The 14,720-nt window shown below is 40.5% G+C and overlaps 1 protein-coding gene across 1 annotated transcript; it reads left to right on the top strand.

Annotated features, from left to right (window-relative positions):
• The first annotated feature begins 3,276 nt into the window (after positions 1 to 3,276).
• On the top strand, positions 3,277 to 8,040 carry slc25a47a (solute carrier family 25 member 47a). Its single transcript, XM_026143356.1, has 6 exons — positions 3,277 to 3,452; positions 4,000 to 4,043; positions 4,125 to 4,196; positions 5,963 to 6,142; positions 6,248 to 6,512; positions 6,796 to 8,040. The coding sequence occupies exons 1-6, from the start codon at positions 3,416 to 3,418 to the stop codon at positions 7,107 to 7,109; spliced, it is 912 nt and encodes a 303-aa protein (XP_025999141.1). The 5' UTR covers positions 3,277 to 3,415; the 3' UTR covers positions 7,110 to 8,040.
• The last annotated feature ends 6,680 nt before the right edge of the window (positions 8,041 to 14,720 follow it).

Below are 14,720 nucleotides of genomic sequence, written 5' to 3'. Positions count from 1 at the left end.
CAGCTCCATCTTCAGGTACATTATTCTGAGGATTCTCAGAAAATGTAGATGCTGTTTGGCCTTCTTTAAAACCGCTGAAGTGTTTGAGATCCATTGGAGGTCTGTGTCTATGTGCACACCCAGGAATTTAAGGCTGGAAACCCTTTCCGCGCACTCTGTGTTGATGCTGATGGGCTGCAGCACGATCGTCCTCCATCTGAAGTCGACTCAGTTTTTTTTTGTCTTGGTGGTATTGAGGTCCAAGTTGTTGTCTGCACACCAATCCGACAGCCTCTGAACCTCAACTCTGCATGCTGCCATTGTCTGGGTTGGTACTGATGCAGTCATGTGTGTACAGATTGTACAGTAGGGGACCTGGTACATAGCCTTGTGGAGAGCTGGTGTTAAGACTGAGGGCTGAGGACCCACTCTAATTCTCTGTACTGAGAGGAAATCTGTGATCTTGCGGCAGGTGGTAGAAGGAAGTCAGAGTCCGAAGTTTTACTAGCAGTCTATCCAAGAGTATCATATTAAAAGCAAAGCTAAAGTCAGCAAAGAGCAGCCTGGCGTAGCGCCCCTGTTGTTCCATGTGGGAGATGGTGGTGTGGAGAATAGAATAGAATAGAATAGCCTTTATTGTCATTGTACAGAGTACAACGGAATTGGAGTGCCACTCCCTTGGTGCAAGTTTCAATAATAAATATAAATGTAAAATATAAAAAGTACAAAAAAAAAATCGTAAGTACTCAAACAATAGTATGTACAATATATACAGGATAGCAGCATTAATATAATGACAGTATGAATAGCAGCATAATATAATGACAGTGACGGTATGGAATAGGTTCAATTGTTTTTGTGCTTATTTACTACGGTGATAGCTCTGGGAAAGAAGCTATCCCTGAATCTGTTTGTCCTGGTTTTATGTGACCTGTACCATCGGCCTGACGGTAATAGTTCAAACAGTTGGTTGCTGGGGTGAGAGTGGTCCTTGATGATATTGCCAGCTCTGCTGAGGTACCGAGAGTTTGCAGTGACCTCCAGGCTGGGCAGAGAGCAGCCAGTGATCTTCTGGGCTGTGTTGATGACCCTCTGCAGTACTTTCCTGTCTGCAGCTGAGCACCCTGCATACCATGTTGTTATGCCGTACGTTAGGATGCTCTCTATGGTGGCTCTGTAAAATGTCACCAGCAGCCTCTCCTCCAGGTTGTTCCTCCTGAGCACTCTCAGAAAGTGGAGACGCTGCTGGGCCTTTTTAACCACCGCTGTAGTATTTGCAGTCCAGGAGAGGTCATCAGATATCTGCACGCCCAGAAACCTCATGGAGTGTACCCTCTCCACACAGCTCCCGTGAATGTAAAGAGGGGCCGGGTCTGCTCTGCCCTTCCTGAAGTCCAAGATAAGTTCTTTAGTTTTCGTGGTGTTCAGTTGGAGGTTGTTAACTGAACACCACTCAGTCAGTCTGTTGACCTCATCTCTGTAGTCCGACTCATCCCCCCTTGAGATGAGTCCAACCACTGTGGTGTCATCCGCGAACTTTATGATGGTGTTTGAGAGATGGGTAGGGGAGCAGTCGGATGTGTAGAGCGTAAACAGGAGGGGACTCAAAACACATCCTTGTGGAGACCCGGTGCTGAGTGTGATGGTGCTGGACCGGTGGGGGCCGAGTCTGACAGACTGTGGTCTATTTGTCAGGAAGTCCTTGATCCAGAGGCAGATGGGGGTGGAGAGTCCCAGGTGAGACAGTTTCTGGACCAGGATCTCTGGGATGATATGATTGAATGCTGAGCTGAAGTCCAGAAAGAGCATTCTCACATAGCTTCCTCGGTGCTCCAGGTGACTCAGCGCAGTGTGGAGCGCTATGGTGATAGCGTCCTCGGTGGAACGATTTGTCCAATTGTAACAATGGCGTCTTCAGTTGATCTGTTAGATCAAGACAGGACATGATGTGGTGTTGGACAAGTTTCTCGTAACACTTATTTACAACAGGTGTTAGAGCAACTGGTCGGTAGTTTTTAAGGCTGCTAATATTGGTCAGTTTAGGCAGGGACAATTGTGGCCAACTTCAGTGTAGTTTGCCAGGCTTGTAGTTGGTTAGGTGCTGAACTCCCTACCATACCTGTCATGAATTGTTGATGCTTAAGTGGTCTTCCATATTCCTCTTGTGTGCTGCCTTGGCATCTCTGATACCTCTTTTCAGATCAGATCTGACTGCACTGTACCGTCACCAGATCTGAAAGCAGCTTCATGTTGCTTCAGCAGGACCTAAACCTCTTTAGTTATCCAAGGTTTCTGGTGGGAATACAACCAGAGACGTTAGTCCATAGTGACACTGTCAACACTGAAGATTATGTAGCAGAGCACTGATGTAGTATGCTCCTTGAGGTCCTGGTGTTCAACAGACAACAGTCCTGCAGCTAATGTGATGAACTTTCTGGACAGGTTTACAAAGTCTTTGTGGTTAAGGGGGGCTCTCCTCCTGACGGGAGTGTATGCAGGGATCAGCAGCATGGACACGTGGTCTGACAAACCTCGATGTGGTTGCTCTATAACTTTTTTGGATGTTGCTGTAGGCTTTGTCCAGTGTGTTTTTCCCTCTTGTTGCATGAATGAACCTATTTTCAATACAGCTGATGAAGTGGTTCAATACCGGTTCATTACTTCAATATGTACATCACAGATTTCAGATTATGACCATTATTAGAACTCAACAGTGCTCATGTAAACCTTCAGTAGTTTAGAAATTCTTCTATATCCAGTGCCATCAGTATATTTTGCAACAATAAAGTTGCAAAGGTCTTGAGAGGGCTCATTCATTTTACCCATCACAAAATGTTTCTTGTGTGACACCTTGGTAATGAGAGGCCTTTTTAATAGCCATCAGTTGGGCATGAACCAATTTGCACTAACTGGCAGGGTTGCTTCATAATTACTGATAGATTTCAGCTAGTGGCAAGACTTTCCATGCCTTTTTGCACCCCCCTTTCTTAATACGTTTAATACTTTTTCCCTGTATCATTTCTCCTTATTACATAAAACGTGAACGTCTATGCTTTGATTTGCTTGCATGTGTGGAGTTAAATAGTTATTGAACTAGCTGTACACACACACACACACACAGACACACACGCACACAATTTTATATATAATACATGGACAGTGTCCTACATAAAAGCGAACTGGGTTTATTAAGTTCACATGACTCTTTTTGGCATTTATAAATTTATCGAACAGTGTCGCTAAGCTGAGTTTGGTCATTTTGGCTAGGTTCAGGTAAAGTCGGAAAAAACGTTTTCCCTCGTCGGCATCGGCGGTGACGTTTCACTGTTACACAAATTGACGTAACAGAGCGACAGTCAAGGTTATGTAGCGCATTCAAGAGGAAGAATGGGCTCGCATATGGCATATATTTGTCGGTCAGTCACCAAATGACAGGATGCATTTGGCTGATTTCGTGTCTGGATCATTTGCAGGTGCCGGTTTACATTAATCTATCATTTTATAAATGAATGTAAGCTAACGTTAGCTGAGGAATTTGCTAATGAGCTAGCATGATATGAATTTGGACACCCTCTATAATAACAGCATATTAGATTAATGCTAACGCATATGATGCTTTGATCGCTATGTTTTGCCGTAAATTGTTAAAATAAATGAGTCCTGTCCTCACTAGCTAAACCGTCTTCTGTCCTGGTAAATGTTACGATCTTAATACTGATATGTTAACTAGACAATTAAAAAAAAAAGATATAACCTGGCATTATCATTATCATCATTATCCACAACAACTTTAAACTTTCCATGTCTAGCAGTTTGATTGCCACCTATGACAGAAAATGTTTACCCTGAAAAGCCTGTCAAGGTTACTTTTTTAAATTACACAAAACATCAGATCAGTAACTTCTCATTTCTGACCTTGCTGTCACCGTCCCCCATTTTTAAGTGTAGCAGTTAAAACTTATAACCTCAAACATCTATGTGTGTGCTATGTACTTGCACTATTTTCTTGTAAACAAACAGGGGCATGTGGAGTTGCAGTGGGCTACCCTCTGGACACTGTGAAGGTACGGCGAATATGTCTCAAAGCAATACAACATACATAATTTGTTTTTGCTTTTTTTACTAGATATTCTCAATCTCTCTAGGTTCGAATACAAACACAGAAGCAGTTCACAGGTGTATATCAGTGTGTAGTGGAGACATTTTCAAAAGAAGGGGTAAGTGGAACTTCTATAGCCTAACCATAAATGCCCAGTAAAGGTGTGGGTGTGTGATCTAATTCAAGCTAATGTGACAAAATCCAGGGATTCAGGCGGACCAGCTCAGCTAATAGAATTGTGGAAAAGCAGCACATGTGACAGATCAGTTTGTTACATTAAGTGTGCACAGCTACAGCTCCAGTGTTGGTGAAAATGGAACACTATAGTTTTCAGATCATTTAAACAACATATAAAATGTATCAAATACGGGCAGCTTGGGAGCGCAGTGGTTAGCACTGTTGCCTCACACCAAGAAGGTCCTGAGTTTGACTCCAAGGTTCAAGGTTCTTTATTTGTCACATGCATAGTTATACAAGTATAACACACAGTGAAATGTAACCTGACACGCTCCTCGACATGTGCAAAAAAAAAAAAAAAAAATATATATATATATATATATATATATATATATATATATATATGGGATAGAGGCTCCTCTTGAGTCTCTCTGTCCTTGCCCAGATGATGCGGAACCTTCTACCAGATTGCAGAAGTTGGAACAGTTTGTTGCCAGGATGGGACGGGTCCTTCAGTATCTGCGCTGCTCTAGTCCGGCATCTCCTGGTGTAGGTGTCCTGAAGCGGGGGGAGAGCAATCCTGCAGCAGCGTTCTGCTGTACGGATCACTCTCTGGAGAGCTTTTTGGTCCTTCACACAGCTGTTCCCAAACCACGATGTCATGTTCTGTGTGAGGATGCTCTCCACAGCGCCTGTATAGAAAATCCTGAGGATCTTTAGAGAGACCCTGAACTTCCTCAGTTGTCGTAGGTGATACAGGCGCTGCCTAGCCTTTTTGGTCTGGACCTGAATGTGGGCAGCCCATGTCAGGTCTGAGGAGATGTGGACACCAAGATACTTGAAGGTCTGCACCCTCTCCACCTGAGTTCTGCCAGTGAGGAAGTCCAACACCCATGCACACAGACGGCTGTTGAGTCCCAGATCCCTCAGCTTTGTGAACAGTCTGCAGGGCACTATTGTGTTAAACGCTGAACTGTAATCAACAAACAGCATTCTCACATAGTTACCCTGTTTCTTGTCCACGTGGCTGAGTGTGGTGTGCAGGACGTGGGCGATGGCATCCTCTGTGGATCTGTTGGGTCAGTAGGCGACCCATTTTCAAAACGTTTATTACTCTGTAGCATCGCCTCTTCTTTCCCACGGGGTTACGTCACCTCTTCTCAATTCAAAATGGCTTAATAATAATATAGCTGTATGTGGTGAGTATATTAGACTCCACCATCTAGCCAGGGCTTTTGTGTGTGGAGTTTGCATGTTCTCCTGTGTTCGTGTGGGTTCTCTCCAGGTAATCTTCCTCCAACAGTGCAAACTTAGTGGGGTTAGGTTAATTGATGATTTTAAATTGAATTGCCTCTTGATGTTAATTGTTTACCAGCTGTAATCTTAGATCGTTCAAGATTGAAAATGTACGTTTAGCTTTCAAAACTACAACTGCTTAGTCATTTCCATTTTCTGTTTCCAAAAACGTTGCATCTGGAGAATGTAGCTTAAATATACTCACCACATACAGCTATATTATTATTAAGCCATTTTGAATTCAGAAGAGGTGACGTAACCCTGTGGGAAAGAAGAGGCGATGCTATAGAGTGATAAATGTTTTGAAAATGTGTTGCTGTGTGTAATTCAGCATTAGTTTTCTGTGTTAGCGTTTGAGCGTTTGGAGTTACGTGATCAGTGGTTTCTCTTTTTATTCTCTAATCTCATCAGGTGCATGGCTTCTTCAAAGGCATGTCCTTACCCATTGCCACAGTCTCTATGACGTCCTCGGTGGTGTTTGGCACATACCGGAACTGCTTGCAGTGTCTGAGCCAGGCACGAGGAGCTTGTTGTGGTCCAAACACCAAACTGGAAGTCTTCCTGTCTGGAATGGCCAGCGGTGTAGCTCAGGTAATGGAGATTTCAATAACGTTTTGCAGTTGTACAGATTGTTTACATCAATGCTAACATGCAACATTTTTTTTGCTGAAGCTCTTGTGATATGCCGACCAACAGGTATCAGTGATGTCTCCAGGTGACATCGTGAAAGTACGTCTGCAGTGTCAGACAGAGTCCAGGCGAGCATTAACCAAGACGCCCACGCTAAAGTACCACGGTCCAGTTCACTGCCTGCTAACCATCGTCAAACAGGAGGGACTCATGGGGCTCTACAGAGGAGCTCTTCCTATCATGTTAAGAGATGGGCCATCATATGCCACTTACTTTTTGACATATGCAACTGTCTGTGAATGGTTTGCAGGTGGCAATAAGAAAAAGTTAGGTAAGTGAAGCAGGGGGCGAAAGCCTGCTATTGTTTTAAGTATGTGCAAATCTTCTTCAATACTCATCTGTGTCAGCTGTATCAACACAACCAGCAGTTGTGTGGTGAATTGTACAAGAACGATTTCTATAATTTGCTATATATAATTCTATAAAATACCTGCTTTAAATGTGGCTCCACACCTGAAACTAATTCAAATCCCTGTAGAAAATGTTAACCTGCTCATATGAGGAGCCTAACTAGCATTTACCCGATGATAAAAGTTGTGTAATGTTTCCTCTAGATTGGTATGTTGTGATGCTGGCTGGAGGAATAGCAGGAATGGCCGGTTGGACTATAGGAACACCCATGGACGTCATCAAAGCGCGCCTTCAGATGGATGGAGCAAGGGAGATAAAGAAATATAAGGGCTTTTTCCACTGCATAGCTGAGACTGCAAGAGTGGAGGGAACTGGGGTTTTCTTCAGGAGCCTAGGCATCAATTTGCTGCGTGCATTCCCTGTAAACATGGTGGTGTTTCTTACATATGAGGTTCTGACTGGTTTTTTCCAAGCTGGAGGTGAAGGCGTTGACCCGCCTCAGTTAGGGTTAGAGTAATATTTGCCAACCTCAAGGCTGAGTGCTTGATATGTAATAGCATTCTACTGCTTTATGCATTTTTGCATTGCAATATTTTAAAAGAAAGATCATTTCATTGGCACTGTTACATATAATGCATACATTAGTAAGTGATACAATACATTTTTAGTGTAAAGTTTAAGTGTCAAGCTACCAAGAGTTTTTGGCATGATCCATGTGACCACTAGATGGCCTCCCTGACCAACTTGTCACATTTTGGCCTTTGTTTTTCTGCTCTGCCTAAAAGTAAGAAAACAGTCTGCAGAGTCATTAAAGGACTTTTGTCAGTGACCGTATATTTGACTTTATTCAAGACCGTTTAAGTCTTCAGCTTAAAATGAGCCGCAGTACGCACAGTTTACAGCAATCATGTTACCTGTCCACAACCATGCCATGTATATGTTTTTAGTTAGTGCATTTTTATTTATTTATTTTTTTGCTGTTTCCAAAAATGTTACATGTGGATAATGTGACTTAAATATGCTGAACATAAATCAGTGTATTGTTAGGCATTTTTGAACTGAATTATTTATTAATTGAATGTCTTTAAAAATAGACTCAGGATTACATTCTGCATATCACCAAATAGGACTTTATGAGTCCTATTTAAATCTTTAAAACAAGTTATCTGTATCTATAATATAATATTGGAGCCTATCTACATTAACTCATACATTTCTGTTTTTCTTGCTTTCCCATTTCTTTCTCATTTCTGAAAATACAGCACAATTTAACTCCTGCTGGCTATGGTTTTATTTTGAGGTCTTGTGGGTGCACAGAAAAATCAGGGATCTTCAAACACTAGGAATGTTGCAAATTATGTATCTCCAGCAATGTGTTTGTACAGGTATTATGAGAATGTTCAATGTGCTTTCCATAATAAAGGAAGTTTGCAGAAAATTTGTTTTAAGTGTTGTGACAGTCTCCTCATTAATGCTAGTAATTAATTTCATAATTAAGTGTTAAAAGTAAGCGAAAGCAATTATTGCTCTGTCGCTCTGGTTTATTTACCTGTTCAAAATGTTGCTGAATTATTTAGTTATATATTATTTTTTGGGGGGGGAAACAAAAACACAGACATATATTCTCACCTATAAGTAAAGATAAGTCTCTACAAGTGGATATTTTCCAACTACTACACTCTAACAAGACTAGATGTCATGAAACCAAAGAAATCATGCATAAATATTTAAAGATATGTACTATAAATACTGTCAGTTATAACAGGAAACAAATTCACATAACTATCCAAATTAGTAAAGTTACCATAAGTATTAAAAATTTGATTGAATTAGATTGTGGATAAATGGTTCATGTTACGTTTCTCCCACTGAAAACGCTACATCCAGATGAACAGAATCAACTTTTGGAGACATGCTGTCCAAACTGTGTCTCGCCTCATGTACCTAAAAAACATGAGCTGTAAATTAGCCTTTAATTTTATTCGAGGAATTATTAGAGGAAGGTTGATATTTATTACAATAATTATACATTGGCATTATTAAATTGAAACGAAATTCATGCTTGAATGGACAAAAGAATGAACTTTGCATGCAAGGCACACTAACACGGCTTTTTAAATGTCCCCAGTTACTTGACAGAGTTCAAGTTTTTCAGTATGAGCTGTTCTTGAATTGGACACATTTAGCATCTCCCAAATGATTATCTAGAGACCTATACTACCAAAATAATTGGACAGGCTTGGACATACTTTACTCAGATTGGACCAAATTGACACATATTCTCTATTCTATTTTCAAATTGTAGGCTCTGGCATTTAAACAATGCTTACTTGCTATTATTGACCACAAAGTGTGGCATAAAAATATCCCCCAAGCTACAACCAGTCTGGCCTGTTTATACAAGGCAGGATGGAGTCATGTTTCGTGTTGTTCATGCACATTCTGACCCTATTATCCGAATCAGTGGTTGATCAGTGGTTGTTGATCAATGGTCATGAGAATTTGCATATTAATGATCAAGGAACTGAACGCCGAGCCCATTGTTTCTTCAATGGTGCTAGTTTTAGTCATTATGGAAATGTGCAAAGAGCTTGGACAGAAAAGTGTCTGGACTTCTTTAAGTTGATTGAAGATGCTTCACCTCTCATCTGAGCAGCTTTATCAGTTCTAAGGTCAAATGGTGGAGACTCCAAGATTTAAGCCCTATGGGAGTCCCATAGGACCCCCTAATGATCCTCTAGTTCAATTCCCTCACAAATTGGTACAGCAGCTGCACTGCAACCAATAAATTAAGGTCTGTAGATGTTCTTGAGTTTTAGTCAGAGAAAAGGAAAAATTAAAAGCAGGCGAGAATCAAACCTTCCTACCAAGAACCCCATGTCACAGAGTTACATCCATTTCAAAAGCTTCTTTTGAAGCTGGCACCTCTTCTATTCCCTTCAAAACTGAGTTAGGGGTATAAACAACACTATTGTTTGATGAAATGATTGGCTCAGTTAGGGCGATCGTGGCTCAAGAGTTGGGAGTTTGCCTTGTAATCGGAAGTTTGCCGGTTCGAGCCCCGGCTTGGACATTGTGTCCTTGGGCGAGACACTTCACCCGTTGCCTACTGGTGGTGGTCAGAGGCCCTGGTGGTGCCAGTGTCCGGCAGCCTTGCCTCTGTCAGTGTGCCTCAGGGTGGCTGTGGCTACATGTAGCTTGCCATCACCAGTGTGTGGATGACTGGTTGTGTAAAGCGCTTTGGGGTCCTTAGGGACTTGAAAAGCGCTATACAAATACAGGCCATTATCCCGCAAGTAATATCAAGTGGAATCCTGGAAGCATTTTAAGAGCTGAATGAATGACCATGCCGAGCAGCCCACAGACACTATTTCTGCAATAACCCCACTAATCATTCTCTCACTCTCCTTCTCTCTCAGGGTGCTTGTTGTGTGAACTGCTAATTATTCCACATGAAGTATGTGTTAAAGTGACAGTTTCATCTGTTTTATATGTGTAAATGTGTGTGGCTCATGCGTATCCACAATGGGTGCAATAAAGGCCTGTTAGAACTCAACTGTAATTATTTAATCGCAGTACAAATGACAGATTTATTCAGTGAATAAAGTGAGATCACGCTGGGTGAGACCCCAGGAGTTTTGTTTTCACTTGAGCAGACCTTTGGTTTACATCCTGCAAACATGAACAAATAAAACACATACATGCTTTCCTGTTGTGAAACTGCATGCATGTATTTACAGACAAGTCATTACACTGCCTGCAAAAACCAGTCTTAAACATGATTGATAACCAGAAAAGTTCGCAGTTTCCGTTAAAAATGACCTAACATAGCAATTATGCAAAGTTATGTGTAGTTCAATGCCTTTGATCGGCAAGGGTGAAGAGTTTAGCCAAACATAAAAGAAGGTTTTCTCAGTCTATAAGCCTTCATCTCAGTTCCAAGCCAGAGTGGGGATTCATAAACCAGGCGTTTCCACAATGAGATGATTGCTAAAATTCTAGGAACTGCCTTTCGTACTGTGAAACAAGAAAACCAGTCATGTTGTCTTTGTTAGCTGCTTTTAATTAAACCAGGCATTTTCCCCTCATGCAACAACAACACACAATTATGCAATGATTTAAAGATCTCCTTCAGTAAAGCTAGGCTGAATACTGAGTGACACCTTTTTCTTCTTCTTTTTGTGTTGCTATCTTTCAACAACATTGAAGGACGCAGGCTTAGAATATGCTGACATGACTCGATTATCGTATTTGTCAGTGATTAAAAGAAGATGTTTCTAACCTGGATTTTCCATTTTTGGATGGCACAGAAGATAGCATAACTTCTTATGCACAAAGCAGAGCATGCAAAGAGAATATTGTCCTGCTGCCACTTTACTAAGCTAATCGGTGAGTTTAGTTCTAACACATGACTCATGGCAAAGGAGAATTTCATGTATTTTAACTATATCAGAGCACATGTTATGTTTCTATGCTGAATATTCAAGGATCATAGGAGCCTGGTTTCTTTTTATTACTAGAACCAAATTATTAAGCAGCAAGTTTACTTTAATAGAATAAAGTGAATTCAGAACAATTGTTTCGAAGCAAAATCTTAGGAACTTCCAAAGGGCTGTCCAAAGTACAATGATTAATCAGCCAGTTGTGTGGGTGATTCATTAAATGATGCGTGTTCGCAAAATGTCTTGAAAGCTTCATTTTGTTGTCAGAAATGGTCCTTGGTAACTACCACTTGGGCCCCCTTTAACCAATTGCTGTTTGGGCTATTTTGGGAGCTCTGCGCTCCCCTGTTAGTGACGTGTGCTGCTGGGTAAATTTGCAGCTCCGGCGGCCTGGGCCTGCAACCTCAGATGGCATCAATCGGGAGGAAATAGAGGGGTGGGAGGGATGAGAAGAAAGGGTAAGAGCAAAGATACTAGAACGAGAGGAGGTGGACAGAAAAAACTAAAGAAATACAAATACTGTGAGATGATCCGAGGACAAGAGAGGGATGTTAAGTGAGATGCAGTTCAAAATGGGAAAAAATACAGTACACAAGATAATTAATCAGACAGAAACACTTTGGAAAAAACTCAATTATTTTTATTTGAATCTGAGTCATTTTAAATTAAGCATTGGTGAAATTCTGTTTGCATGAAAGGGAAGAGATGAAGAACACATTCATGAGGAAAAATCAACTGCTCTCAATTCTTGATGACTAACAAGTGTAGGGAAGAGTCGGGCGCAATGATGGAGGTGGAGGAGTGGGGGCGCTATTGTACTTCTTATTTGTTTGGAAGAAAGGATATACTGAATAAATCCCCTTGATGTTCAGCGCAAATTCTGTCTTAAATCATGCCTTTCAAGATCCATTTGTGGTACTTTTGCTTTATTTCTTGCACTGGGTAGACTGGGTAATTAAAACTGCATTTAAATGAGAAAGTTTTCACAATCCTTTTGCTAAAAAGTAGACAAGGAGAGTATTGTATATTGTTTAGCGAGTTCTTTAGGTTTGAAATTGATTTTAATTCATGACAGTAGTACAACGGATACTTCCACTGGCCTTACATTAGTGTCCTGATAGTGCATCACCTTCACCATCAAATCTTAAAGAGGGATGAACAGCAGTCCGTAATACACATAAATAAACATAAACCATCTAACATTTTTCTTCTTTGACTTTTCCAACAGCAATACTGGAAGCGACTCTAGAAAGTGCATATAAATAGCAGAGAAGTTCATAGAGTAGATGACAGGAGACCCAATATTGCTCCTTGGAGGACACCTTTCTGAGCTTCTAATGTGTTTGATTTGACAAGAAATCACAAAAACCATAAATTTTACAAGTGTGTAGGAACTTATTAACAGTAGTAGGTCAAAGATTAAATCCTGGTAGTTATAATGGACAAAAAAGGTTTGTGTTAAAGAATGATTCTAGGATTATAGTTAAACAGCAATGACGTCATCAGATATTTAGGCCACCAGTGTTACCATACCTTTACAAAAAAATACGACTTTATCTGATTTCCACAATGAGACAATTATCCCCAAACAGAGTTTCAGTCAGTCACACAATTGTTGTAGACAATATAATTAATCAGTGGTTGAAGTTTGTTTTTATCCCTTTCAAAAAAATTGCCTGTTAAAGCAAAGATTTCTCATTCCTTTAGTCATTTCAGTTTGGATATCCGTTGAAATCAGTTTAATCAGAAACATAAATTCAGAGGATCGATAAGTCAACCATAAATACCTTATCTCCTCCAGAGCTTCACTAATTGCAGAGGTGGGGCAATAAACACCCATAATCGCATTCCCTCGCGCACAGATGTCCTCAGTAACCTATTCAAATTCCTCAGGCTCTGGGAATCAGTACACAGTCCCCTTTCTCCCCTCTGTTCCATCAAAACACAGCTACTGTCATTTAAAGCACTGGCACAGAGCCAGCTTTCCATGCAGATAAACATCTGGTGCTGTTTTGTTTAACATCACATGCTTAAATTCCTCTTTTTTATGCAACAGTATAAAAGTGAGTTAGAATTAGTTACACCAGGAAGTGTGGGTTAAATGTCATTCCACCCATTTCCTAGAAATATTTGTACTCGAATTTCGTAGCATTGTAAAATCTGACATAAAGAATGTTCATACTTGTTGGTCCCCCCCTCCCACCATGCCCCCTCTTTTTTTTAACCGAGAAGTTTTTGCTACTGAAGTTTTGCTAATGTTTAACAGATTCACTATAAGATCGTTGCATTTAATTTTTTTATTCGAATATCTTTGTAGGTATACAGAAGGTACAGAAGCCCATTTTTAGCGACAGCCAGTCCTGTGTTTGATATGAAATTTTGTGTTACATAATGTAAGTTTATCATATTAATTGATCAACAGAAACCCCCCCCCCCCAGTTTCTACAACTGCCTTTTTGACAGAAGGACAGCAGTAAGCAGGAGAAACTTTACAAGGTGGTAGAGAGATCTGCTATGGTGTATGACTTGGAGATAGTGGTACAGGGAAAAAAATGGGAAAAGGAGTTGGCAGAGCTGAATGTGATTTCAGTCACTAAGCATGTTAACAGGTAAATCATCTATTACCTACCATCTTGGCCAATGTGATGCAGAGGATTTAGGGTGTGAAGAAGTTCTTGTTAACTCCTTTAGCATGTTAACAAAAAAAAGCTTTGATGATGGAGAGTGGACATCAGCTGCAGTGTCAGCTGGCAATGCAAATTGAGCCTGTTCAGATTAGCATCTCTGTTAAATGAATCAGCACAGTGTAAGCAGTTGTTTTTCAGTATTTTTCAGTAATATTTTAACCCCACTCCATGCCCAGCTGATACATACAGTTAATCATGACACACAATGCTAAGGCCTTTTCTTTCTGTTGAGATTTCATTTAATATATTTAGAATATTTTTTCAATCAATCAGCTGTTTTCAGATATATGTGGTGTCACAAAAGCCACTACAAATATGATGTTACAGAACATAAATCCATTGCTGGAGATTGAACAGATGTAAAGTACTTAAAAATCTGTATAACACTAATGATGCATATTCTTCTGTAGAATGGGCATTTACTTTTGATATGTTGTGTACAACCTGCCAGCAACCCAATTTTATGTGCAGGGTGTTTTTATACTGTTTTATTGATGTCACAGGATGAGTGTGTGAAAGTGAAATTAATTTAACCAAATGACTGTCTGTAGGGCAATTGAAAAAAACAAGAAGAAAACATTTGAGAAGGAAGAACCTTTTGCAAGAGAAGAAAATTAGTAGGGAAAGATGGAGAAAAATAAAGAGAGAAACAGCAGAAAGCAACAGACAAGGATAAGTGAGGGAGAAGGGATAAGGAAGAGGCAAAGAAAAACTGATGAGATATAAGAGTAAGGGTAGGTGAAGAGAACTGTCATGCAGTTCTAGAAGAGAGCCTTAGAGCAGCCTTAGTGTTGGCATCTCTGATCATCTACTCACACTGACAGCTTGGCGTCATGGTAGAGGGTTCAGACCAGGTCAGTCATCAGATGACAGATTATATTCAAAGCACGTGTTGACCCAGATATTGGCAGTGGATAAATTCCACACCCCCTTATTAGTTTCAAATGTGATCAAACTTCATAAGTTAAGGACTTTATTGCATCTTCCCTGCAGAAACTG

Source organism: Astatotilapia calliptera, chromosome 15 (genome assembly GCF_900246225.1).
Source record: "Astatotilapia calliptera chromosome 15, fAstCal1.2, whole genome shotgun sequence".
Taxonomy (NCBI): Eukaryota; Metazoa; Chordata; class Actinopteri; order Cichliformes; family Cichlidae; genus Astatotilapia; species Astatotilapia calliptera.
Note: the sequence above shows the minus strand (reverse complement) of the source record. Positions and strands in the feature narration are given on the sequence as shown.

Coding starts and splice junctions, on each gene's coding strand:
- slc25a47a (XM_026143356.1), top strand. CDS start 3,416: ATGCATTTGGCTGATTTCGTGTCTGGATCATTTGCAG. Junction 4,197..5,962: donor AGACATTTTCAAAAGAAGGG/GTAAGTGGAACT, acceptor TAATCTCATCAG/GTGCATGGCTTCTTCAAAGG. Junction 6,513..6,795: donor TGGCAATAAGAAAAAGTTAG/GTAAGTGAAGCA, acceptor TGTTTCCTCTAG/ATTGGTATGTTGTGATGCTG.